Here is a 25,314-nt window from a genome sequence, read left to right as displayed (position 1 = left end):
CAGAACTTAATGCTCACAATTACATTCACAGCTTTTTTATACAGTCTGTAGCAGTGATGGGCTACAAATAAAGAACATTACAATCACTGCTCACTACTAATCATCTCTATTCTAGAAGGCTGATCAGGACACTTAAGGGGAGAGGGGGGAAAAAAATCAGCTGAGTTCTATAAAACACACCTGTAAATAGAGGTCAGGATTTAAATCTGGCTGTTTCATTAACTGCTTAACTTGGCGTCTTCTCTCCACCAGTTTCCTGATTTCCTTAGGTAAAATTCCCATTTCCAGAGATGGGTCTGGAAGCTCTGGAATTTCTTCCTCTTCTTCAGTCTGTGAAATGATCACCACTGCTTATCATTTTATGGCTTGAAGATTAGATTTTAATGCATTAAGTGCAAAGCTTATGGAGGGGGAACCAAAACCATACAGATTGTGCCAATTCCTGCAGAGCACCCAAAGTACAGTTTAGAACAAGCACAAGAGTTTTTTTTGCAGTATTTAACTGTATTACTTTGCTCCTGCTGGGGAACAGGACCTAATTCTGTTTTTCTCTTGGAGAAACACAAAGAAGGCATGGACCAGCAGCAGGAAGGTTTTTGTTTTTTATCAGTGTGTGTTATATATTTATATACATATATAAATCTAGATAAATAACACACACACATTCTCACTCTTAGGTATATATAGATAAATACAAAAATATAAAGAAAAGTACACACAGAGCAATTCTTTCTGTGCTGAAAAATCCATCCATTTTTTATCATCATCTAAGTACTTTTGGTGCTCAGACCTGTCAAAAGGAGCACATGCTCTGTGGAACTGATACTTTGAATGATACAACTGACAAAAGTAGACCAAAAATTCCACCCCAAGCAACTCTTGATTATAGCAAAACAACATAGCAAAAAGGACCCCTTCTTAGCATGACTGAAGAAACAGCAAGAATTGAATCGTGTTTCAAGCACAATGAAAGTGACAGAAATGTGCAAAGGAAGGACAGTACAGACACAGTGAGGTTGGCAACTTTAGTAAAGCAGGCTGAGGAGAACTGTAACAAGAAATTACACCAAAGCCTGATTAAACATCATACAGAGAGAGAAATCAAAATTAGCTGCTTCAGGTTGAAGCACACTTCAGAAAGCAGGGAAAATCCAAATTCAGCTTGAAGAAACTTTCAGAACTCCACATACCTGTCTCCTCATTTCTGCTACTCTGTTCACATTTCAGTTGCTACAGGACTCACTAATTCCAACCTGTGAGCTGATACCAGTTAAAAATAAAAGCCTCTGCTTTAACCTTTAGACCTGACCAGCTCAATGCTTCAGTTTACAACACAGCTCCATCAACAAGTGTTCCAGCACTGCTGAGGAAATGAGAATCTCCAGCCATGGATAAAGCAGAGCCAACACAGCTGCTTATAAAACAGTATGTCCAACTGTACCTTCAGAAGGCTTTTCATTTGTGTTTAACATAGTTTGAACACCATGAGGTTTTGTGAAGCCGGTGCCAACAGTTCACACAGTCACAACATCACACTCCAAGTCACACACATCATTTTCCTGATGTCTAATAAGGCTTGAGCTCATATTCATATTCTTTCCTGTAGAAAGCATGAGATTTTTGCCTACTTCCATCAGGTATATTTGCATAAATATACAAATAGCAACTTAACTTCAGGAAGCCTCTATCAAGCTAGGATGAAACTAGCAAAAGGGCTGAGAAATTGCTAGGGTGGATGTGTGGCTGAAAAGGGTCACAGAGCCTCAGTAAAAATCTTGTTTCATGAAGATACCAAGAATAGATGGGAGAGAACTTACCAAGATTCTGTAAGACTATTACAGAAAGGAAGGTGAGAGACACAAAATATTCAAAAAAGTCCCAACCCACAAATTAACACAATACATCTTTAAACAAGAATCACTTTTTATATGTGAGAGGGGACAAAAGAAAAAAAGGTGAAGAAGAACAGCTTCTTAAGGAGCTGATTCACAGAAAATGCTCTGAAGTTAAGACAGTGTAATTTAAGCCACTAGTTAAAGCACTCAAACCTCTGCCCTTTTCTGTGCTTCTGATGACAGTCGCTGCACTGTGGTAAAGCAGATGTTGAACTCCTGAATAATCGATGGGTACAAGCTGTTGAAGTCGAGAAGCAAAATAAACTTGTCATAAAAGCCTAAAACAGAGATTAAAACAAAAGTCATAATTACTCAAGTCTCCCAAAGGATCCCATACAACTCCACAATTAATACTTAAGTGACAGTTATACATTGTACCCCATTTCCATAATCTAAATCCCTTCAAGCAGCCTTTGAGATGCACCAGTGCCCTTTACAGAAAGCTGTCAGAAGTGGAACGATCCAACCCCATTAACTCACCAGAGTTGAACAGATAGCTTCTGTGTTACTATAGGACACTTGTACAGTTTTCCCCACACAGAGGAGAAACTGAAAGAAAACTTTCGTGTCCATTGAAAAATTATACATAAATATACAGTCCTAATCCCTCAAAATAATAAATCCACAATCAATGTTGGGAATTTTGTTGTATGCAACAAGATTCTCCTCACCACAACACCAAACTCCCACAACCAGAGATTCCCCACTACAATCTCTCTGTATTAATACTACCTACCTGTCTCTAACTTAATTGAAGAAAGAAAATTGCCACATCTTACCGACTTTGGGTTCCAAGACTAAGCCCCCAGCATAAGCTGCTTTCTTTTTCCCTATCTTTGATTTATTCTGATCTTCAAAATCTTCATCTTCATCCACCTACATTTGGCATTTAAAAAAGTCATTATCTAGTCTCTAAGATTTCTGTAATGTTAGAGGAGTTATTTTTGGCAAGTGAAATACAAATTTGGGAGCCAGTGCAGAAAACCTTTTAAAATATATGCAAAATATGGTGTTTTCATCATGATCCTTACTAAAGTTCTCTACATATCAAAGCAGCATTCAAACCAACTCTGATAGGAAAAAAAAAACTGCTAACAAGAGATTACAAAGACCTTAAAGTATTGTCATCATTCAACATGGCACCAGAATGCCTTTTAAACTGGCTGTAAAAGTCCACACTATGAAAAAAATCAACTCATGACCCAGAAGTGGTATGATTGCTCAATTAAAATGTTGGTTTTGCAAACAGAATGGCTGGGCTTGAATAAAACAAATAAAAATATTACTACTGACCTAAAGAATATTTTGGTTTTTGTTTTGTTGTAATAAGAATTCATCTCCCAATTGTTCAATTATATTCTGAATGACTTAGAATTCCAGTGCTGCTCTGATGCCACAATACAACCAACAGAAATCATTACTTTCAAGTTTGCTGTTGAACTTATTTAAAACTAAAAAACAATATACAGTGAAACATAAATACTTTCTCAAATTTTAATTTGTTCACTAACAAATATCTAGAAATTTCTATAATTATTATTTACACTGGTATTATATAAATTATTTTAATACCTTTGGATATTTCATCCATACAAATTTTTCTTGTAATAGTGTTCATCAAAATAACTAAATGCAAATATTAAACAAACACAGATTATCTTCTTTACTGTTTCCCCACACAAATAAGTATTTAGCTTATTTTAATTTTAAACTAATAGAACAACTGAGTTTTTACAGATCTGTGCTGCAATGGAAAAGCTGTTGCATTGTCCCGCTCTCATTATGGATTCCACACAAAACTAATGTTTTAATTAAGCATATTAATTATACCATTAAGTTATCTCCGAGTTATATTTGGTGTTCCTTGTGTTCCCACAGAATAGTCACACACAGAAGATGGAAGAATTTTATTTAAAAAAAAAAAAAAAAAGAAAAAACAATTTTTAGGAAGAGAAAAACTGGACCCACCAGCTTCTGTGGAGGCTTTTTGAAAACTTGTTTGTCTGGCACAATGTAATCTTTCTCATGAAAGGCATGAAGCAGCAGGAACTCGTTACGTTCTGATCGTCCACCCATCATTGTCCTTGACTAAAGAGAAAGTGAAAAGAGAACTCAAAGCAAAGCACAGAAAACACTGACAGCAAAACTCAAACATTATATTTTTAAGGAAGTTTTACTTATTATTTGATTAGAACATTGAGCTTGTCACAGCATTGTGCATTCCAAATAAGTGTTTAGAAATTAAACCCAGCAAATGAAACACAGGAAGCATGGAACTGTTTGGAGAGGACAGTGGAGAGGGGTGGAAAGCAATAAAAATGTACCATGACATTCCCGGAGATGTTTGTTATCTGAAGAGCCAGTGGCAGAACATTCAGCTCACACATGATCTGGAGAATGAACTTGGCATCTATCCAGGTGTTTTCCAGCATGAACAGTAAGCGAGGAGAATCACTGGGGAAATAAGAGACATGAGTAAAATGCCCTAGCACAGTAAAATCAATCTCCTTTGCACTCTGTAGGCTTCAGACCTATGTGCTGCATGGAACACATGCTATCTGTAGCACACGACTGAGGAATCTCTTGTAATTGAAAAACCACCCCAAAACTCAGGCTTGCATCTCCTTTTAGTGTGTCAACAACAAATGCTCCCACAAATCAGTTTGCCTCATACATAATAAGCCACCACAAGTAGCTTGAAACATTATTTTAAAATGTTAAGACAGTATTTAACTTTTCAAATCCCAGTATGTTAAGTCAGCATCCCCATGACAAAGTAAGTAAGCAAAAGCAAAATTTTATGTCAGGGAATCAGCTCCTCTGTTCTCCAGAGAAGGATTGAAACTCACAATCAGTAACATACCTGTACATATTTGGAATTTCCTCCGGTAGAATTGTTACCTTCTCTGTTTTCAAAATCTGATGCACCAGTTCAGACAAATGGTAACTTTTGCAACGAATTAGTTCTTTAGCAGAAATTTCTACATCACAGATCATTCGACCACAAGCAGCATTCCTTTCAGCAAATCCTCCTCGGCCCTTCATGGTATTACCACAGAGAGAAAACACAAATAAAATTAAATACACAAACATTAACAAAAAACATCTACCCACAATATATAAGAGTCAGTCAAGTCAGTTGGTCACTAAGTACTCAAATACTCTATTAAATACCACTAATACTCAAGGACTTATAATTGTGCCCTAAAGGAATCCATGGTATCTTTCACTGTATGTAGATATTAAGAAATAGATACTCAATTTTCACTACTGGTTATATCTTAACTCTTAAACTATCATGCCTTTTTTTTTTTTTCTCCAATCATTAGAATAACCCCAAAAAGAACCTGTATGTGGTACATTTTGTCCCTCTTCCAAGGATAATTTTTGTAATAACAGCAGGATGAAAACTTCACAGAACCACACAAATACCCAACTTGGCCTCTAGGAAGGACAGCAAGAGGCAAGAACAGAGCCATGTTCAGCACTTCACGCTTCAGATATTGTCCTCTGAACAAATATGTAGTAAGAACTACAGAATTATTAGCTTAGCAGCTCTCTATGGGATGATTCACCCATCAATCCAAATTGCTTTTTCCCATTTTACAGTTACAGCAGACAAAGACAGTTACAGTAAAGACTATTGCAATTAATCTGTCATTACTATCATCTAGTTGAGATAAGTAAACTACATTAGCCTAACTTGAAAATCAGTTTATCCTATTACTGTAATGAAAGTCATATAAACACTCATAATTTCTGATCTGGGACCCACAAAATTCAGCATGACCAACAGTCAAAATACATCAGTGTCACATTTATAATTCCTCGGAAAAACTAATTCATTTTTAATAACATGCAACATAAAGGGGCTTAAAAGACTTAAGCAATCTTATTACCCCAAGCTTTGGCATATTAGACCTCCTCAGTCGACCTATCTTGGACCAGTGAGGGACTTTGCACAAATTAATTCTTTGAAGCAGCACTTCCAGATCAAATCCATAAATATTATGACCCTTGAAGCAGAAAAAACAACAAAAAAGGTTACAACAAATGCAAATTGAAAGACTTATTTTCACACACTCAGTATTCCTTTGCCCTTTGTGATTTTTTCCAACTAATTGATGGCATTATCTCTCTTGTAGAAAGCACTTTCTAAGAGAATGTTCATCAACAGTACTCATTAGTCTTAACACTAACAATGCTGTTCAGTAGAATACCAAAATCAGCTCTGTAACTGGCTCACAGCACACACAATACAGCTTCAGGCTTTGATACCAGAGGTTATGATTTAAAGCTTTCCAGAAAAATCCACAACATTCTTCATAAAGCATATCAACTTAAGCTAACAGTAATTCCCTTTTTCTCCATCTGTGAAAGTCACAACAGTGGCATCAAAACACTGTATTTTTTTCCTTTGATAGTACAATAGGAACAAGCTGTTCTGAATAGGAACACCTTGCAAGCAATACTTACAAATCAAAGCACTCCAGCAATATTTTAAACAGTGCTAAGTACATTGCTGACACTGGTCTGCACCCTCTGCTGAAAGCAAAATACTACCCTGAGGAACATGAGCCAGTCACCAGGGACTGCAGGTCCACTCCAGCAGGTACTTCTGTGCAATGCCAGACTGTGCTGTAGAAGCAGCTCCTTAAGATGGGAGCAGCATTTCAACAGAACTAATTAAATCAGCTGCAAATTAAACTGCACTAACACAGCTCTGCTGTTTTCAGGACAGAAGCCCTCGCACCCCTGCTCGTGGCATCTTCAATTTTAAGCCACTTAAAGCCACCAAATTTAAGGCTGCATGTTTCTTCTGATTCTTTGCCATATGCACCAGGAAAAACACTGGATATCAGCTGCAGTGAGCTGAAACCATCAGGCATTGACTGCTCATTCCATCATATTCCCATCATTTAATTATTTGTATCTACCTACAGAAGTTAGGTAAATACATACAATCTAACAAGTTGTAGGTAATCAACCTCAGACTTAAAGCCAACTTCAAATTGTCTTCAGAATTTTATGATGTGAAAGTTAGTACTGCACATTAATTAAACGTAACAAAAAAAAAAAAAAAGGAAAATGAGTAATTATAATATACCCCCAGCTGCTAAAACAGGAGAAAATGTAAGAATGCTTATTGCAAAACTTTTTTCGGATCTCATGGATTTGTATAGATGGTTATTTTGATTTGCAGCATAAACACAAATTATATGAGCATCTGAATTGCAACAGATTCATAAGTATACCAAGAGTTCCCATTTTTCTAGAAAATCAGGGTTTTTGTTGTGTTTTGTCTTTCTGAGTTAAGAAAAAAAAAAAAAAAAACTTGTTCCAGGTACTGTGAAAATACTGCCTATTTTAGCTATTATGGGAAATAATAGTATGTATAAAATACTGTCAGGGAAAATTCCGTATCATCTTTGTATCAAAATATACCTGCTGCCTGCTGTCTCATAAGCAAACTCAATTCATAAGGCAGTCTAAGACAAGCATTAAAAAGCCTCTAAGAGGACAAAAGGAAAAGAACAAAGCTGACCAACTGACAATATGCTTTAATTTAACTCTCAAAGTCTCAGAACTACTCACCACAACAACATCTGGGTCAATTTTGTGAATCTTTGCAAGGAAAAATCCCAGCAGTGTTCTCTCTGTTGCAGCAATCTCTATTTTAGCATTCTAAAAGGAGCAAGAGAGCACCTGATTTCAATGACCCAATAAGTTTAAAATGGAAGCATCTCCTCTCCCCTACCAGTTACAAGACAATAACAAAGCACCACAGAGTTCTGCTTTTCCTTCTGTAATTCAAGGATTTTTTCCCTCACTCCCAAAGACATTGGAAAGCTTTTCTCAGAGGCTTTTTCTCAGTCTGCTTTTGAATGCAGGTGTGATACTTTAAGAGCCTCATAAGAATCAAGCACAACAGGAAAATGCTCCATATGCATCTTTCACTCACAGACTAAGATCACACAGAAATAGAGGAAAAACAAAAATAAGTTACTTTATTATTCTGTCACCACCCTTTAGAAAGGACATCTTATAAATTTTGACAGACATAACCCTCCAATAAAAGAAAAAAAATTCTCCCAGTTTACTGCAAGTACAGACTCAAGTATAATTAAAATTAACCACAATATTAGCCTCTTTGCACAATCTAACTCTCCTGTCTATTTTAAGAGCATAATTAGCAGCAGAACTGAAACACACAACCACTTTTTTACAAGCAACACAGAATAAATACCCGGATTTAAGTTTGTAGAGTGGAAAACTAACTAAATAATCATTCCATTCCTTCGACTATTTCTCTTCACCACTTACCAAAAGCACAGTGAAGTTCATATTCTATAAGGTACTGCAATCAGAAGGGTAACAAAATGAAATTACCTTCTTTTTAACAGCTTCTTTGAAGTCATAAGGAAAAATGCAATCACTCGGTTTGGAAACAGCTGCAAAAAGTGAGATTTGTGTTTACATACAAGTTCTAATTGCACCCTCCCCCTAAGCTCACAACAAAGTGAGCTGAGAAAACTGACCTCTGATTCTGAAACAGCAGCTTTAAGTGAATATTGTCTTTAAGATAACTAAATAATTACTAAAGCATTAACAAATCTGAATCAGTCATACTTGAGGTTATCATTGGACACTAAAACTATGGGTCACAGCTCCTGAAGACTTCATCTCACAAGCTTTCAACACCTCATGACTTCCAGTCAGTGTCTGAATCTCAAGGTTTAGCAGCTACTACTGCAATGACACTGCTGCAAGACTTTTTTTTTCCCCCCTAAGAAAACTTGTTTATAAATAATTCTGTTCAGAAGAGCTGAACATAAAAAGAATTCAAGTAACAATAAATAAATGGTCCAAATTAATGGGTAGAGAAAGTTGGAGTAAAACAAATAATTACAGGAAACTATATAGAGCAGGGTTCTTAGCATCATCTCAAATTAAGATTTTTTAAATAAAGTTTTTGATAAAAAGTCAGTAACCAGTGAAGTTAAAAATGAGGAGAAAATACTGTCTGGGAGTTGAAATTTTGTCAGTTGTCTATTTTAGGCCATTATTGCTGTAGTGTCAGAAAGAAATAAAAATTTAAATCAATAAATGAATATAAAAAAACCCAACAAAAAACTGAAACAGAAGAAAAAAAGAAAAAAACATGGAATAAATAATTTTTCTACTCAAACTCTTCCAAGTACATACCACAGAAGTGAGTTTGAAAAGGAGGCTGAGGTGGAGCCTTATCCAAAGGAAATTTCTGATGAACCAGAGCTGCAAGAGCCACAACCTATACCAAGGAGATACAGAACACACAACTTCATAAGCACAAACAAGCATTACTACTATCCATACTTATTTCTTCCATCCTTTTTTTTTTTTTTTTAAGAATTCCTCATCTCTTTTCTCTTGTTTCTCCACCAGATCTTTCTTATTTTAATTCCAACTACGAATAGCTGAAAAGAAGAAAGTTATCAAAGTTACCAATTGATCTCAAGGAAATAAAATAGTACTTGCTCCTAAATTATTATAAATTTGAGAGAAAAAATATTTCACTTTAGAAAACTTCTGCTTTTATCAAGTTTTGTCCTGAATTTGACCAGACCCTACAATGTAAAGGATTCCCCATGGAGTGCAGGGGAGATGTGAGCAGGGCAGAGAAGCCTTGCCTCAGGAACGCTTCTCTGCAAACAGTCAACACTGCCAAGAAGCCCAGAGGTTTAGTGTTTTGGAGCCAGTAGCTTTAATGATGCTTTTGACTGCTTTGCTGGCAGGACAGCCTGGCTCCCCAGACACTGAGCAGGAAAACCCAACAGAAAACAAAGCAGAAAGGCTTTAAAGCATCTTGGCAAGCAGAGTCCTGTCAGTACTTTGTGTATGTCGTTACTTTGGCCAGAAATCCTTTATTTTCCATACTTCCACCAAAAAAAATTTATTTCACCACGAGGAATAATTTTGCTTTAAAAATTTGCCAACCTATTTGTCTTCAATTCAATTAGCCAGAAACAACTGTCCTATCCTAGTTGTGAATATCAAATCTCTTCTCATGGTAATGAGAGTTATGTTTAAAAAAAAAAGTGCCTAAATACACATTGTGGTCTGCAGTCCACAACAGAGTGGCCACCTACATCTCTCCTCCTTTTTAAGGAAACATGTTACAGCAGAATAGCAGGTGCTCTAAAACCAAGACCAAATTCTCATTTTAAAGTAAGTTTTATTAGCAGAAAAGCCCTGGTCATTTTATCTATAACCTATGATTAGCTCTAGTTTAGTTGATTCATTAATACTAATCCATTACCAGCTGTGCTGGGGCAGTCTCACTTATAACTATGAGGCACAACAGACATAAACAGAAGGCTTGAAAACATACATAGGATCCACTGTCACAGTAAACATTCTCCTCAAGCAGGCCCCCTAGGACAGAGTGAGATCCAGTAAAAATTTCTTGGAAAAGCCCAGAGCAGAGAAACTTTTCAACAGGAAATATATTTAAAACATGTTTTATGAGGGTCTTCCAAGCTTAGGAAAAATTCAATATATGTCAAAGAACAGAATCAAACCAAAATGAGAGCAGATTACTTACCTCATTCTGGTGAGTCTTTGGGTTCTGAGTGGTCTTCATGCTGAAGGACATGACCACCAGAGGAGGAGGAGGAGAAAGATCTTTAACCACATTCACCAAGCCAGGCTTCATGGCCACAGCCTCCACTTTGCACCAGCTGACTGGCGGATTTGAAGGCTCTGAGGAAACAACACAAACCACCTCCATTCTTCTGGGAACCACAGACAAGGCTTCTCTGATGGCATGGCTGCACAGAGCATATCCTTCAAATGTTCTCTCCTGGTGGGATAGTCCAAGACACACGCTAATCCTGCCCAATTTTTGGTAACTCCCTGGGCTCTGACTTCCCAGTCAAAAAAATACTTCAGGAAGCTCTACACAGAGTCATCTGTACTGGTGTCAGTTCTGTCAGTGACTGAGCAAGCTGCTGAAGAGGAGAATCCCCCCTGGTGTCAATATTCATACAGTCAGTTCTGCACTGGAAGTGCCCCAAGGAGACTGCAGTAGCAGATGTAGCTTTTGTCCAGTACGATCCCTATGTTCATGGGAATATGCAGCACACATTGAATAAGGACTCTCACCAAGCCAAAATAAAGCAGCATGACCACCTCTAAATGCTACACGCCAATGATGAGGCAGAAAGGATTTAAAACTAAAACAGCTCCACACCACAAACTTTTCCAAGTGTCTATCCAGCAGCCACTTGTTCTCAAAAATATGTATTAGTAGAAAAAAAACCCCAATCTTAACTTATCAAGAGCAGAAAGATGCATCATTTTCAAATCACATAAGTTTAGCTCCATATACACGGCATTAGGGTATGCATCAAATAGCAGCTGCTAAGCACTGCACATTTCTCTCACAGGCATTAAAAGTTAAAATCTCATCTGTAAAGTGCACAACTTTATATGGGTATTTGTCACTCCAAAAAAGGAAGAATAACTTGAATAATAATTTGTACTAGATAATGAAAATTTGAATAATTTGTACTAGATAATGAAAATTAAGCCAATAAGTTGCAAGGTGTAGATAATGAAAATTAAACCAGTAAGTTGCAAGGTTAATGAAATAGATAATGAAAATTCAACCAATAAGTTGCAAGGTTAATGTACAAAACAATAATTCATCCGTAAAATTTAAATTCCTATCCTCCTATCTATAATTGTATGTTTCCTAGTAACCAGGTATTTCACATGTGAACCACCATACGTGGATTTTTTATTTCCAGCCAGCAGGGTCCTTTGATCTTCTGATTCATCAAAAGAAGTTCCAGGCTAGAGGTGTTGGTTCCAAAGACATGTGAGAATGTTTGTCCCTTCAGATCTTGGGGAAGCCGAGGGCATTCAGCCTAACAAGTAACAGAGAGCAGGGAGTCATTTCACAGCACAGAAGTCTCCAAGGCTGACACACCATATTCAGACAGCACCTCAACAAAAGGACACAGTACTGAAACCATTGTTATCCCCAACAAGCAAAGCCCAAACCCATAATACCTTACAGTAATTGAAGAAATCACACTATAGGCTCCACTTAAAAATCAGGACAGTAATGTAAAAACACACTGAAGTTTAAGTTCTTAATCCACACTGGATACATCAGCCAAGACTACAATGTTCAAGGACCATTTTAATGCAGAAACTGCTCACATTGTAAACTTAATTAGATAAAAAAATCAAGGTATGGTATTTTAGCAGATTAATTATACTCACTGAATATTTAACTTCTAGGTATTCAGATTTTGCTGGTACATCTGGAATCTCAAAAGCGTAGTATTTTTCCACTTTCTATATAAAACAAAAGTATTATAGTTTCACTATCTCCCAATTGAATATTCATTCTGTCCAATAAGAAAGCTAAATAAGAAAAGGGCAGGCAAACCACTCATTTCAAATATCATGGGCTTGATCATGTATTACCAATTCTGCAACTCATTATAACCAGCTGAAGACAGTAAGAATATTTTAGTGGCTGTTTTTAATCTCTAGATGTTTCCTCAGCTACGGAATTGACTTGCAAGTATACTACCAAATACATTTTTACTATCAAAAAATAGTTTTGGTTTTACCACCAAAAAAACTTGGTTTTATACTACCAAAACCACCAGGTAGTTAAGCAAACTCAGAAATATTCTTTAAATTCACAGGTTTCAGACATACTTATGAGAATTGGTGCCTGCAGATCACTGCAAAATCCCAAAATGGCTGAGATGGAGAGGGATCTCCAGGCATTGTCTAGTCCAGTTGTCTGCTCAGAGCTGGGTCAATCAGTGTGTTGCTCAGGGCTCTCTCCAGCCAGATATGAATACCCCCAAGGATGGAGACTCCACAGCCTCTCTAGGCAACCTGTGTCAATGCTTGATCTCCTTTACACCCTTACAGTAAAGCACTGGTTCAGGTTCTGATAAATTTCACGTGTTTCAAATGCTATCTGTTGCTCTTGTCCTCCACTGGGCACCAGCAGGAAGTCTGCCAGTCATCTTTATTCATGCTCCTCAAACATTTATAAACTATTAAAAGATTTGCACTGCCAGTCCCTCGCCCTGAACCTTCTCTTCTGCAGGCTGAGCAGTCCCAGGTTTCTCAGCCTCTCCTCACATGACAGATGCTCCAGGCCCTGTTGCTCTTTGTGGCACTATTCTGGATTTGTTCCAGTAGCTCACATTATTCCCCACACAGAGGAGCTCAGCTGAACTCCACAGGTGCTCACCAGGGCTGCAAAGAGGAAAGCACCAGCTCTTGGCACCTGCTGGTAATGCCCACAGCAGTCTTTTCCCCAGGTCTGCATGGTTGGCTCTTGCCCAACCTCATAGGTACCAAGATGAGCAGGTCCTTTCCTCCAAGGCTGCTTTCCAGCTAGTCAGCTGCCATCATCTACTAGTGCCTGAGGTTATTCCAGTCCTCATACAGGACCGTTTCCTTTTTTTTGTATTTGATGGGATTCCTGTAGGTCATAAGATATATCTAGCCTGTCAAAATTCCTTTGATAGCACATCCATTTGGTGTATCAGCCTCTCCTGGTTTTGTACTGTCTGCAGACTTGCTTTGTGTGTTCCATGCAACCACCCAAATCATTAACAGGACACTCAGCAGGACTGGATCCAGGATCAACCCTTGGGTACAGCTCTAGGGACTGGCCTCCATCTGGATTTTGTGCCAGTGATCACAACTTTGATTCCAGTAGGGCAGCTGGTTTTCAGTCCACCACTCTGCCCACTTCACTAGCCCCCACTTCATCATTTGTCTGTGAGGATGCTGTGGTATGCAGCATTGACAGCCTTACTGAAGTCAAGATAAACAAATCACTACGCTCCTCTTGTCCACCAAAGCAGTCCATCTCTTCCCAGAAGGCTACCAGCTTGGTGAAGCATCATTTTTCCCCTGTGAACCCACACCAAACACTCCCAAGCACCTTCTGACATTGACCAGCTCCCTCTGTACACAGGGGTGCATCCCATCAGATCCCACGTGCCTTTATCTGTCCAATATGTTTAAATGTGCCCTAACAGGATCCTCTTCCTCTGAGGACAAGTCTTCTGTGCTTCGGGCTTTCCTTCTCATTTGTTGGCCATCAGAGACTGCTAAAAGCTAGACTAAGCAATGAAGATCAAGGTGAAGAAGACATGTATTATCCCAGCTTATTCCATGACCTCTGTCACCACATCTCCAGTCCCTGTCAGCAGCACTTTTCTCCTAGTCTACCTGTACCTACAGCAGGCTTTCCTACTGGTCTACATCTCCCTCACCCGACCCAGCTCCAGGTGGAATTTGGCTTTCCTTTCTCCACCATGATGTCCCTTACATTAATCCATCCTCTAATCCTGACCAGCTCTTTGCCCACCTTCATGCATTCCATGCATTCCCACTGCCCTGATACACAAAAGGGCTTCCCCCTCCTTGCTACCCCAGCCTGTCTTTAACCACATCCTGTCCCACCATATGTCTATAATCCCAGCCAGATTGTATCCCTGTAGCTGCACACATCTCCCTTTAGACTGCAGGTTTTGTGTACCAGCACTTCAGAGAGTAACCCAAGAGAGATGATTTCCCAACCATCTGCCAGCTTTTATCACATGCTCAGATCAGATAATTTCTGTGACACTACAGTATTTTTCGTTTTAAGTGACTTAAGTTTCACTAGAAAGTAGTCCAGTTTGTTTATGTATCTCTAACTAAGACAGTTAAAGAAGCCTGAAGTTAAGTATCACTTCTGCTTTCTTCAAGAACAGTAACAGTTTTCTAAAACACAGCTTGCCAGTTTCTAAGAATAACTACTTTAACTTTCCAAATTATTACAATATCCTGGGCAACAGTGCTCTGGCACCTGCTGAAATGCCATGCTCTACCATGTCATATGTGTGTTCAGTCCTGTAGTACTTTACAAACCATCTGCATCACTGTTACATATTGTTGTTGTTATATTACAACTACGCTAGCATGTTACTTTACTACAGGAATTCCGAGAGGCAAATTAAAAATCACATTTCTCACTGCATAATGCATTGTGTTCACCACTTTCTACAGAAGACCCAGCATAATATGCCACTAGAGAAAGTTTAATAGGAAAAAGCAAAGTCACCATAAATGGGAATAAAAATTTTAAATTAACAAAATACATGCACAGTTAGGCAAAGTTGAAGTTATTTGGTTTGGGGGTTGGATGGCTGGGGATTTTTTCCTTAAATTAATAGCATCAGCAATAGCTCCCTGAGGGTGCTACAAGAAGCAGTGAAGCTTGTTACTTCATGTGCTACTGCAGATGTAAGGTTGCAAAGCCCAGGAAAGGAGAGGGACCTCTGCTATGAACAGGAGTCAGATAAATCCAGAAACTACTGTGGCATCAACAGTTTCATGGAAACACAAGTGTAACATAACTTGATGGAGATCACCACTATGAAGCCAGATCAGAATTGCAAATTACCATGCAAATGCAGATCTGAACTGCTGAGCTACAGCAGCACCTAACACGAGCAGATCAGAGCTGTGACATAAGATAGAAATGCACTGCTTTTAGCACGTATCACTGGTGCTCCCTCTCCTATTTTAATTTTAATAAAAACCTCTCAAGCTTCAAACAAGTTCTTGTTGCAAACGCAGGATGAACATAGTATAAAAATAGTCTGCTGTAGTGTTTCATCTGCGCTGTTCCACAGAGCTCAGCTCAATTACACGAGCGTCTGGTCATAACTCAGTGAATGAATGCTTGCTGCAGAATAATCTGCCCTTCAAGTGGCCCTTCAGAGAGCAGAAATGAGCAGCAGTGATTAGCTGCTAAGTTCCTAAGTGGAGTAAGGCTGCTTTCAAATTGATTTGTGAAGACTTGCTAACTTGGCAGCGGTGCAACCCATTGAAGCTACAATTAGCAGCAGGTGCAGCAGGAAATGATAAGGCTTAAGTGTGTTCAGAGGGACAAAGTTGGGTGCTGGCAAGGCCAAGAGAACAACCTGTCTCAGTGTCTCCACATCATCACAAAAAGGGATATTCTGAATAAAAGAACTCTGAGTGCATGGCAGGGATGTCAGTAACCTTCCTGATTTCCACCTGATGATGGAAGAAGAGTGGCTTTCAGTTTCACAGTACTATGCAAGCACTGAGATTTCATGTTACTCTGAATGCATTGCTCACAAGTCTCACCTGAGGAGCACAGCCATTTGTTTGCAGTGTTTCAAAAGAAGAACCCTTAACAACACAGCACTGAACCACTGGCTGCACATCACAGAGCATGGCAGATCTTCTAAAGCACATTAGCTCTTCACCACATAGAGTCATTACTGGGTGAAGATAATTTCTTTGGAGCATTCATTTAGGTGAATGCCACAAAACAGCACTTCAATTTTAGAGCCCTGCACACCCCTATGGACACACAGATGCAAGGGCTGTGTAACAACACCTTGTCTCTGGTGGTGAGTACAATGAAAAGGAGGTTGATGGCTCCTTGTGAAGAACAGACCTAGGTATATAACCAGGCAAATTCAGGTATCTCAGGGAGGAACAGAAGAAAAGGAGGACACAGTAATGGGACAACCCCATTACTTCTACAATTATCTTGCAGAGCACAAAGCCTCCCTGCTGCAGAGGCATAAGCCTGGCCACGTGTTCACAGTCAATTTTGTGTAATCTGGAATATCTGACTTACTGTAATACTATCTTTGAATACTCCTCCAAGAACCCCACTAACAGCCCTGCTCTACTATCCTGTCCTCTCTCTTACCTCCCATATTACTACTGCCACACCTTCCTACTATCTCCAGCCCTCATTAAACCCTTCCAGTATGCAGTAACTATCAAAATTAGCAGAAAATTACACAAGCAAAATAAAGCTGGATAGCTTTTATCCTTTTACTAAAACTCAGTCTACTTAAAAATTCAAAATAATTTAAAATCTTACTGTTCAGAAACAATTCTGGTGGGTTATTTTAGAGCTTCCCTGCACCAACTATCCTGCCTAATTTATTCATGAGTTAAAAATTACAAATTCACTCTTCTGCTAAAACTCTCCTTTAAATAGCTCTCTGGCTGCTCATTCCCTTTTAATGTTTCTAGAGAGCAAACAGGTCTTATCATTATTCTTCATTTTATTAGCTAAGAAAAATTAAATGTCTTTCACGGTCTCTGGTATAACTGCCCTTTTGTCTCATCCTTCTAATTGCCATCTTTTGTACCTGTAGTCACTTGAGTTAATCTTTCCTCTTTCCTTTCACCCTTTAATGAGCGTGATCAAGTGTTACAATATTTAAGGGAGTATCTCAACAGTATCTTAGTGCTCCCACTTCCCCACTCCCGTGTTACATCCAAGGACTCCACATGTACTGCAGCCATGTACCCAGACAAGACTTGGGTCTTTTGCCCCAAGTTCTGTGTAAGCTCAGTAAAAATCTGACAGGTTTTACCTTGATTTTTAAGAGCCATCTTTGAATGTTCAACTATATTACTCTATTACCTCATTCACAATATTCTTACTTGGCACATCATGGAAAAGATGGGGGTTTCCCCAAGATTCTGTAAGCAAATCTGCATCTTTTGAGACCTTTCTCCCTCTTTCCTTTCTACAGTACAAGTGTACTCCTCTCTTTTAATGAAAAATTGTGTTTGAATTCTCTCCCTCATTCCTGAAAGGATTTTTGAACAGTGAACTTGTTTTTTATCTATTGTTAAATTTACTCCTTTCAGAGTAAATTTATGCCTGATCCCACATTTAGTTATGTTATAATCAACTATACATGAGAAATAACATAAAACTGAAAAAAAATCTAAATTTACATCAGTTTTGAGAGAGAAAATACACTAGAGCAAAATAAAAAAGCTTTTATAAAGTATAGGTGTCACATCCAGTTTCTCTGAACTCTGTAAATAATGCACTAAGCTACAAGTTGCTGAAAAGATGTTCTGTCTTGCATGACTGTTATTTGAGAAGCACTGCTTACATTTTCACTTTAACAACTTAAACTTTCAGAATTACTCTAGCTAGCTTTGGATGAGACAACCTCCTAGAATCTTTCCAACCTGAATTACCACACAAACTGTTTTTATTTTCCATCATTTATATATTGTTAAATTCCATTCTTCCTGCGTTTTTACTTGTCATCTCACTTGCTGATTAACTATTCAGGAATTAAACCTGTAAAATCACAAGATTGCTGGGATGGGAAAATTATAACTAATGAAAATCAGCTTTGCCAGACTAATGACATGTTACTTAAGAAATATAAACTTTTCTGAGTACTTAAGTTAGAACAGATCTTTCCCCAAACTTGAATGTTTGCCACATTTCCCCACCTAAGCTTCCCACCTCTGCCCTTCTCTGTAAAAGACAAGTGGCCTATGTAAGTGGACAATAAAGCTCTGACACTAGCAAACTAGTTCAGTCCAAATCTGCAACATTCTCAGCAGTATCACCTCTTTTCCTGCAGACTCGTGACAAGTATTATATACAGAAACATTTTCTTTTTCTACTGTCATTTTAAAGATTTGTTGAGCAAACAGAGCACAGCAAAATAACACTTTTAAGACTATTGCCCATAACTCTAAGCACAGAACAGCTTTCAAGACTGAGTGACAGTCCTCACTTGTTACTTTGGCACAGCCACGCTATGACAATCCACACTCTGAACAGCATGCACTCTAAAAAGATAAATCTGCAAGGGTGAGAAGAAGGATGAGACATGCTAAGAGATAAAGTTCAATAAGATGTCTGGTCAAATGCAAAGACAGTGTAATCCCAGAGTACTGATTTATCTGCTGAACAATACAATCTTTCATTTTAAACTCTGACAACATGATCTGTTACCAAGGCTTTAGGTATCACAACTTCTATCTGTTCTACATTCTCAAAATCAGCTTAGCAAGCTGGTCTGACACTCAACCCAGTTTTAAAGAAGCTAATGAGTGAGTACTTACAAAAGTACTCACTTAAACTTCTGGTGGAACAACCATGCTGCAGATTAACCATTCTTAAAGGAATATAGGTATTTTGGATGTTTTTTACAAGCAGGTATATTTACCCATATCAGGAATTATATATTGCATTTTGGCACAGCCTCCCTCCCCAGTGTTTCAACATCATTCCCACCTTACAAACCAGAACAACAGAAAATGATCAGATAGGATGCTTGCAAACAAACCTTGGATTTGAACTTCATGATCTTGTACTTTGGTGAAATGGTGTCATTAAATTCCTTGAAAACACTCATTATAGTTACTGGAGTCTCTGTCTCTTTACCAGTAGATAGGTCAATTTCCTCAAAAACAGAAATGAGGTTTTACAAATTAACAAAAATGTCAGCAGACAATAAGTTGAACAATAAGTTGAATTTTACTTTGCTATTATGAATCATGTATCTCTTTTTTTTTTTAGGAAGAGCTAAAATGCAATCAGCCAAAAAATCCCAAATTTAGAAAATATTACTTGAAACAGAATGTTTAAAAAGCGGTAAGTTTTCTAGTAATACTAAGACCGCTTTATTTGCACAGTAGCAAGTCTAAGGATAAAAATTTGTCTGTAGCTGTTAGTTAGGGTCAGGGGAAGTCACAGGGCTCTACCCTGCAGCTCACATGTGATACAGTGTACACATTGTTTTTAACTTTATCACCTACATCAGACAACACTGGCTTCCAACAGCTTCCATAAACACACTGCTACACTCCTAACCTGCCATAAGCAGAATGAAAGGTACTTATGTTTGACATGCTTAAAAGTCACACACTTACTGTTTCACGTGGCAGCAGATAAACAGTTCTCTCAATATTTTTCACTGTCACACAACAGCTGACATAGGTGGTTGCAGATTCAATCCAAACTTTGCCAAACAAAAATATCACACCTAAGGGAGAAGGGCAAATAATTCAATATGTGGTTTTAAAATTAATCATGTCTAATCTTGCTTGAAGAAGCTTATAATGTGTTCTAGCATTGAAACACAACCATTGCTGTGTTAGGTTGTTGAACAACAAATCCTTCCAATGTATCAGCACATTCTAAATTGTTTTAAACACCAGCTTTACAAAAAGACCTGTATCATTCTTCATGTCTCTACCTCCATTGCTATAGTAACACCTGGTATGTAAAATCCAAAATGACATTACACAGCCAGTCTCAAAATTTTGTTCTGATATTCCATTGCTGGCTATATTAGTTTGACAATCCCTGGAGAGAGGGAGGAAGGAGAGATGTCAGTGAAAGCTGAAGATTATGAGAATGCCTAAGCTGTCAATCCTCTAATATGTCTTATCTCCAGTTTTTCACTCTTCAGCTAGAGCAGTACAATTGACTCCTCTTCCCTACACTTCAGTATCCTGAGATCAAGACTCGATAACTAATAAAACCCATAGAAAAACATTCTGAAGACAACAACTAGAAACTGATCAACTTTTAAGTGACTATTTTTGACAAATGAAGACACCAAAAGATGCATGACATTCCTAGGAATCCCAAGTGCCAAGACAGTAGTTGTAACCAAGGCAGACACTCGGAAAGATTATACAGAGCAGGACTAGTGGCAACTGACTTCACTGTGGACAATGTCATTAGACTACATTCGCATCTTTGAGCCCAGAGATCTTGGCAATAGAACAAAGTGCTGCAAACTGCTAATCAAATTATGTCAAACTTAAAAATAACAGAGTCCCAACCACCCAACTGTCACAAACAGTTTGCAAATTACAAGTACAAAAAACTTCCAAGCACAACTCAGAAACCTGGTTTTACCAGGTTCCCTTCAAGCTCCAAATAATTTGAAATCTAATTATATGGAAGACACTCTTTCTACAGCATACTACTATTGATGAAAACAGAAATATCCATGCTGAGACTGTCTTAGAAACAGGGTTTCATGCATAGAATCTGCATTTCTCTTTGGCCTGGCAATGCACAAACAAGTCCTTGGTTAAAAGTTGTAATTTATCTTTGCCAGCAGATCTATCAGACATAAAGGCACCTTTCTTACCCCATTAGATCAAAGATAAATCAGTCAAGATGCACTAAGATGGATGACAAAGCCAAAGTGACAGGCTATGAAAAATCATTTTCTGAGTGCTTGGAATAGATGCGAACAAGAGTACTTTTGTCAAGGACAGAGAATGCTGCAGTTTTGAAGATGATGAGAGCAAGGATACAAGTTTCAGCTGCACAAAGTATCTTAAGAAATTTTAATACAGAGGCAATCTTGAAGATTTAGACAGTTTGAATAGAAGTATCGAGAAAGAACTCCAATTGCAGATCTAAGTGACAGGGAAGATGAAGTTCTTGTCCCTAGCAATCTTTTACTTTTTTGTTAAGGGATAAAAAACCCCACCTCAGATAGGTTTGTATCATGCAGAAAGATGAAACTGTGAGAGACCACAAAACAGTAGCTGACTGCTTGAACAGCTGGAAATATTAAGAGCATGGAGTAGTTAATCTGTCAGAGGAGTACATATAAGCAGGGGAGTAGAAAGAAGGATACATGAGCCAATCAAAGACAGGATAAAAAGCTGCCTGGATTGCAAAGACAAACTTCTATTAACTCTAGCGCAGACAAATAAGTGGTCTTAATAACCAGACTTCACAGAATTAGATTAATTTAGAATGGAAGGAACCTTTTGAGATCATCCAGTTGAACATTGACACACACTACCACCCCCACAGACAGTAAAAGCAGAACTTCAAAGAGTTTTCAGAGACATTTCATGCAAAACCAAAAAAAAAAAAAAAAAAAAAAATCAGAGCAGTATCAGGCCCTATCCTCTGCAAGACTATGGAAAGAATAAAGAAAGAAAATTGAATAAAGCTTATAAATCAAAGCCTGTGAAAAGAAAGAGCATGCTACTAAATGAATCAAAAGGTAAGCAAAGTCAAGATACAGGGAAAATGTCTTGCAGAGGGGAAAAAATAAGGGCAGGTTTCATTCATTATTTCTTTAAAATGTTAATAGGATCACAATTCTCAAGTTCTCTGCCTAAGATCATAAAGGGAATTATGAAAAGTAAGCCTCCAAAAAATCATTAAGTTTGAAAGAGTCTTATGATTATGCTATAGTATTTACTCTTCAGGCAATGCATTTGACATCACAGCAAATGAGGCGCAAACAAAGATCATGAACATGTTAAACAAAAAGCAGTATCAAAATTTTCCCTTCTACATTACTAATTGAAAACAGGTGCAGTCTTTATTATTCAATCCTGAAAAAGTCATAATGAGAAGAGAACACTCCTTGCATGCGAGGAACAGAAATCCTTTCATAATTATGCCCCATTCAGCAATCACTGACTTAAAAGACAAAAAAAAAGGAAAAATAACAATAGCGGGTTCTTTTTAAGTAGCAATTTTATATTAGAGCCATTGATTTCATCAAGATATCTGTGATTATTACCACTCCCATCACCAAGCTGTTCAGCCCAGTAGTCTCATATTTAAGTTTGAAATCCCAACTCACAACAAAAGGTGTTAACAAAGAAATGTATCTGACTCAATACTTACAGCTTCACCTGAAAAAAACCCTCCAATAACATGTGAAAGAACCTTCTGGTAGAGACACATGAAGCAAAAACTAGAAACCAAATATCCTAGAGCTGTTGATGAAATTAGGGGATGGATGGGAAGTGCTCAGAACAGATATGAACACAAACTGTTTTGTCAGAGCTGAGATCAGAATGATGCAATTTGAAGATTTCGAGAGCTAGCAATCTTAATTTAGGTAAAAACAGACCTCATATTTTTCAGACCACCTTCCTCCCTTGACAGACATGCCTTTCCTTTGTATAAAATCATGCAACTGATATAGTACAGGCTTTTTATTCATCTACATGAATTTTGAGTTACTTTTCCAAAAACAAGAAAGCATGCTCAGTTGTTGCATCACTGATCAGGAAATTAACAACTTCAGTGTATAAAATTTTAAGAAAGACAATGGGTCACCAACACTGAACAGTGTTAGTAAGTCCCTTTTACTTCCCTACCTCTATACTAGGCCAAGATATGACATTCTTCTCCCAGTCACAAGCCCTGTTCTACCTCTTCTGTACAGAGGTACAGAAAAACAAGAGATTAACATCTTAGAGCACAGAGGCACAGGATACAATTCAGTCAAGTCTGAAACCCCCAATTTTCAAAAAAGAAAATCAGAAGAAAAATAAACAGACTAGCATTTTCTGCCTTTAACTGAACAGTTACCTGGCTGACTGAACTGATCTTCATAAGCATCCAGCCAATAAAATCTTAAGACTTGATCACCACTTTCCCCATTCACAAGTGGAAGGAGATTGGGGTCCAGTTGAACTTCTGCTGCTGCTAGATCAGCTTCATCCTCATCAATTCTATCCCAACATGAGACACCTGGGAGAGAACTTCTGCAGGTTTTGCAGAAGAATAAAAAAACAATTAAAATTGTGCCTTCCAGGCCTATATTCTTACACTTTTTGTTTCTCTTTCCACTATCAAGCAACAGTCCTAACAGCTGGGTTTCCTCAGGTTTCTTCTGAAAAGAGGGATGGAGTGACAAAGACAGAAACCCACATTTAAGTATGGGCCTTGATACACCACACACAGGCTTTGAAAATCAGTCATCTGGTATTTCAACCTTGGTCAATAGCAAATATAGCTACCCATCTATACAAGTTGCTTAGTGGGAATAATGGATTATTTCAACAAAACTACCTTTCCAGTCTGTTTAGGTCTTTTACATTATTCAACTATTTTACAGTTTGAAGGATTTTGTTATGGAAACATATGATTCAAGATTTTCCAAACTATTTTAAAAAACCCCCAAAAACAGGGAAAAGCCCACCTTTTTTCCTATTTCCAAAGTTATAGCTGTTCACCATTACTTTTAGCAACAAAACTTTTACCTACATCTATTACAAAATACTTTCAGATTCACTTAGAGTAAGTATTGTTAGAAATTCCTTTGTTTTACTTACTGATATTGAAGTTCACTATTCAACACTTACATTGAGTCACCTCAGTGTGCTGAAATACATGTTGTCACATGCTAGATCCCAAAAACATCAAATATCTTTCAATTAAGTAGCTATCAGCATGTTACTATTCTTAATGTAACTACAAAGAAAAAAGCATTGCATAGGATTATTATCATTCTGTCTATATCACAATTATCCCTTTGGCAAAGACAAATATAAAGCTAAATCTAAGGTTAATGGAAACTGAGAGCCTTCTTAGTTGAAGAAAAAAAAAGAAGCAAAAGAGATTCTTACAAGACAGATGTCTCTTTCTTCTCTGATTCTAGCTGCTCTGTCTCTTTCTTCTCAATTTCACTGTCTCTTTTCAAACTTTCAGCTGTCTCAGGTATAGTTTCCACATGTTCTGCTTCCATAGGTTCATCAAAGTCCTCCTCATCAAAATGCATCATTCCCTGATCATCATCTGGAAGTGCTGCAGGTAGAACTAAAGGTTTGAATCATCAAAATGACACACTCCATACTATAGCAGTATGCAGAAATAGCACACTATAAGCATGACCATAATATGCAGTATTGATAGCTTAAATATGATACTTTGTTCTATCTAAATTAGTATAATTTAACAAGTGGTTTAAAACTACTATACCATATTTAAAGAGTTTCCAGAATTATGTTTTTATTTACTTTTGATACCTTTAGTAGCTTCCTCTCCTACTGCCTTCACTATTCTCTCATTTTCTATAGGTTTTTGCACATGCTTGGTGTCTTCATTTTCAGAGACTCTGACGGATTTTGCTGTATAATTGGGGTGTTTAGGATGAAATGAAGCCGAAGGAAGAGTTTCCTTTCTGACAAGAGCAGGAGCTTTCTTTGATACAGGGCTTATTACCTGAAAAACATTTCCACCATGATTTAAAAATAATCATGTGAAAACAAAGAAGGAAAAAATAAACAACAAAACCTTTCACTTGCTATTTGCAGATATAGTAACCAGGGGTAGAGGAAAAGTTCCACATATTTTGCACCATGATCCTCTCTTACTGTATCTCCCCATTTTTTCCAGCTGCTTCTAGTTTTGAACACAACTGTTAAGATAAGTAGCACTGGTGATTATTTTCGACATAAAAGTTGATGTCACAGAAGGTTTCACCAATCAGATGTATCTACTATTCCATTTTCCTTCTACAGACCATTACCAACTATCTCTTTGTATTTCCAGCTATAAAGTTCTTTCCATTTACCAGAAATCCTAACAAAATGCTAGCCTTCCATCCTTAGCAGCCCATCCTCTTCTCACTCCAAAATCTTCCACTAGGGTAAACTTCTATCCATAGCTTCAATTTTCCATTGCTTTCCATTTCTGCAAATGATTGGTTTCTTATCCTTTTCCACACTGCTGCTTATTTCACCTGTCATCCTCCTCTCCTTGCCACAAGGGTCTTTTCTACTCTTTGGAAAAGAGAGTAGA

General features: G+C 37.7%; 1 protein-coding gene and 1 non-coding gene across 2 annotated transcripts in view; both read right to left on the bottom strand.

Annotated features, from left to right (window-relative positions):
- The window catches only part of POLA1 (DNA polymerase alpha 1, catalytic subunit), a 181,863-nt gene that overhangs the window by 150,408 nt on the left and 6,141 nt on the right, over positions 1–25,314 (bottom strand). The window contains 18 exon segments of the mRNA XM_077781653.1: positions 181–330; positions 2,049–2,173; positions 2,675–2,771; positions 3,864–3,983; positions 4,220–4,349; positions 4,759–4,934; positions 5,795–5,911; positions 7,491–7,580; positions 8,286–8,347; positions 9,102–9,186; positions 10,480–10,637; positions 11,668–11,806; positions 12,168–12,242; positions 19,076–19,192; positions 19,662–19,774; positions 23,101–23,276; positions 24,141–24,318; positions 24,540–24,735. Coding sequence (XP_077637779.1) covers positions 181–330; positions 2,049–2,173; positions 2,675–2,771; positions 3,864–3,983; positions 4,220–4,349; positions 4,759–4,934; positions 5,795–5,911; positions 7,491–7,580; positions 8,286–8,347; positions 9,102–9,186; positions 10,480–10,637; positions 11,668–11,806; positions 12,168–12,242; positions 19,076–19,192; positions 19,662–19,774; positions 23,101–23,276; positions 24,141–24,318; positions 24,540–24,735 — 2,304 coding nt within the window.
- On the bottom strand, positions 2,337–2,467 carry LOC116184347 (small Cajal body-specific RNA 24). The gene has a single exon (XR_004149114.2).

The sequence above is a fragment of the Lonchura striata genome, chromosome 2, assembly GCF_046129695.1.
Source record: "Lonchura striata isolate bLonStr1 chromosome 2, bLonStr1.mat, whole genome shotgun sequence".
In the NCBI taxonomy this organism is placed as follows: domain Eukaryota; kingdom Metazoa; phylum Chordata; class Aves; order Passeriformes; family Estrildidae; genus Lonchura; species Lonchura striata.
This window is presented reverse-complemented; position numbering and strand designations above follow the sequence as displayed.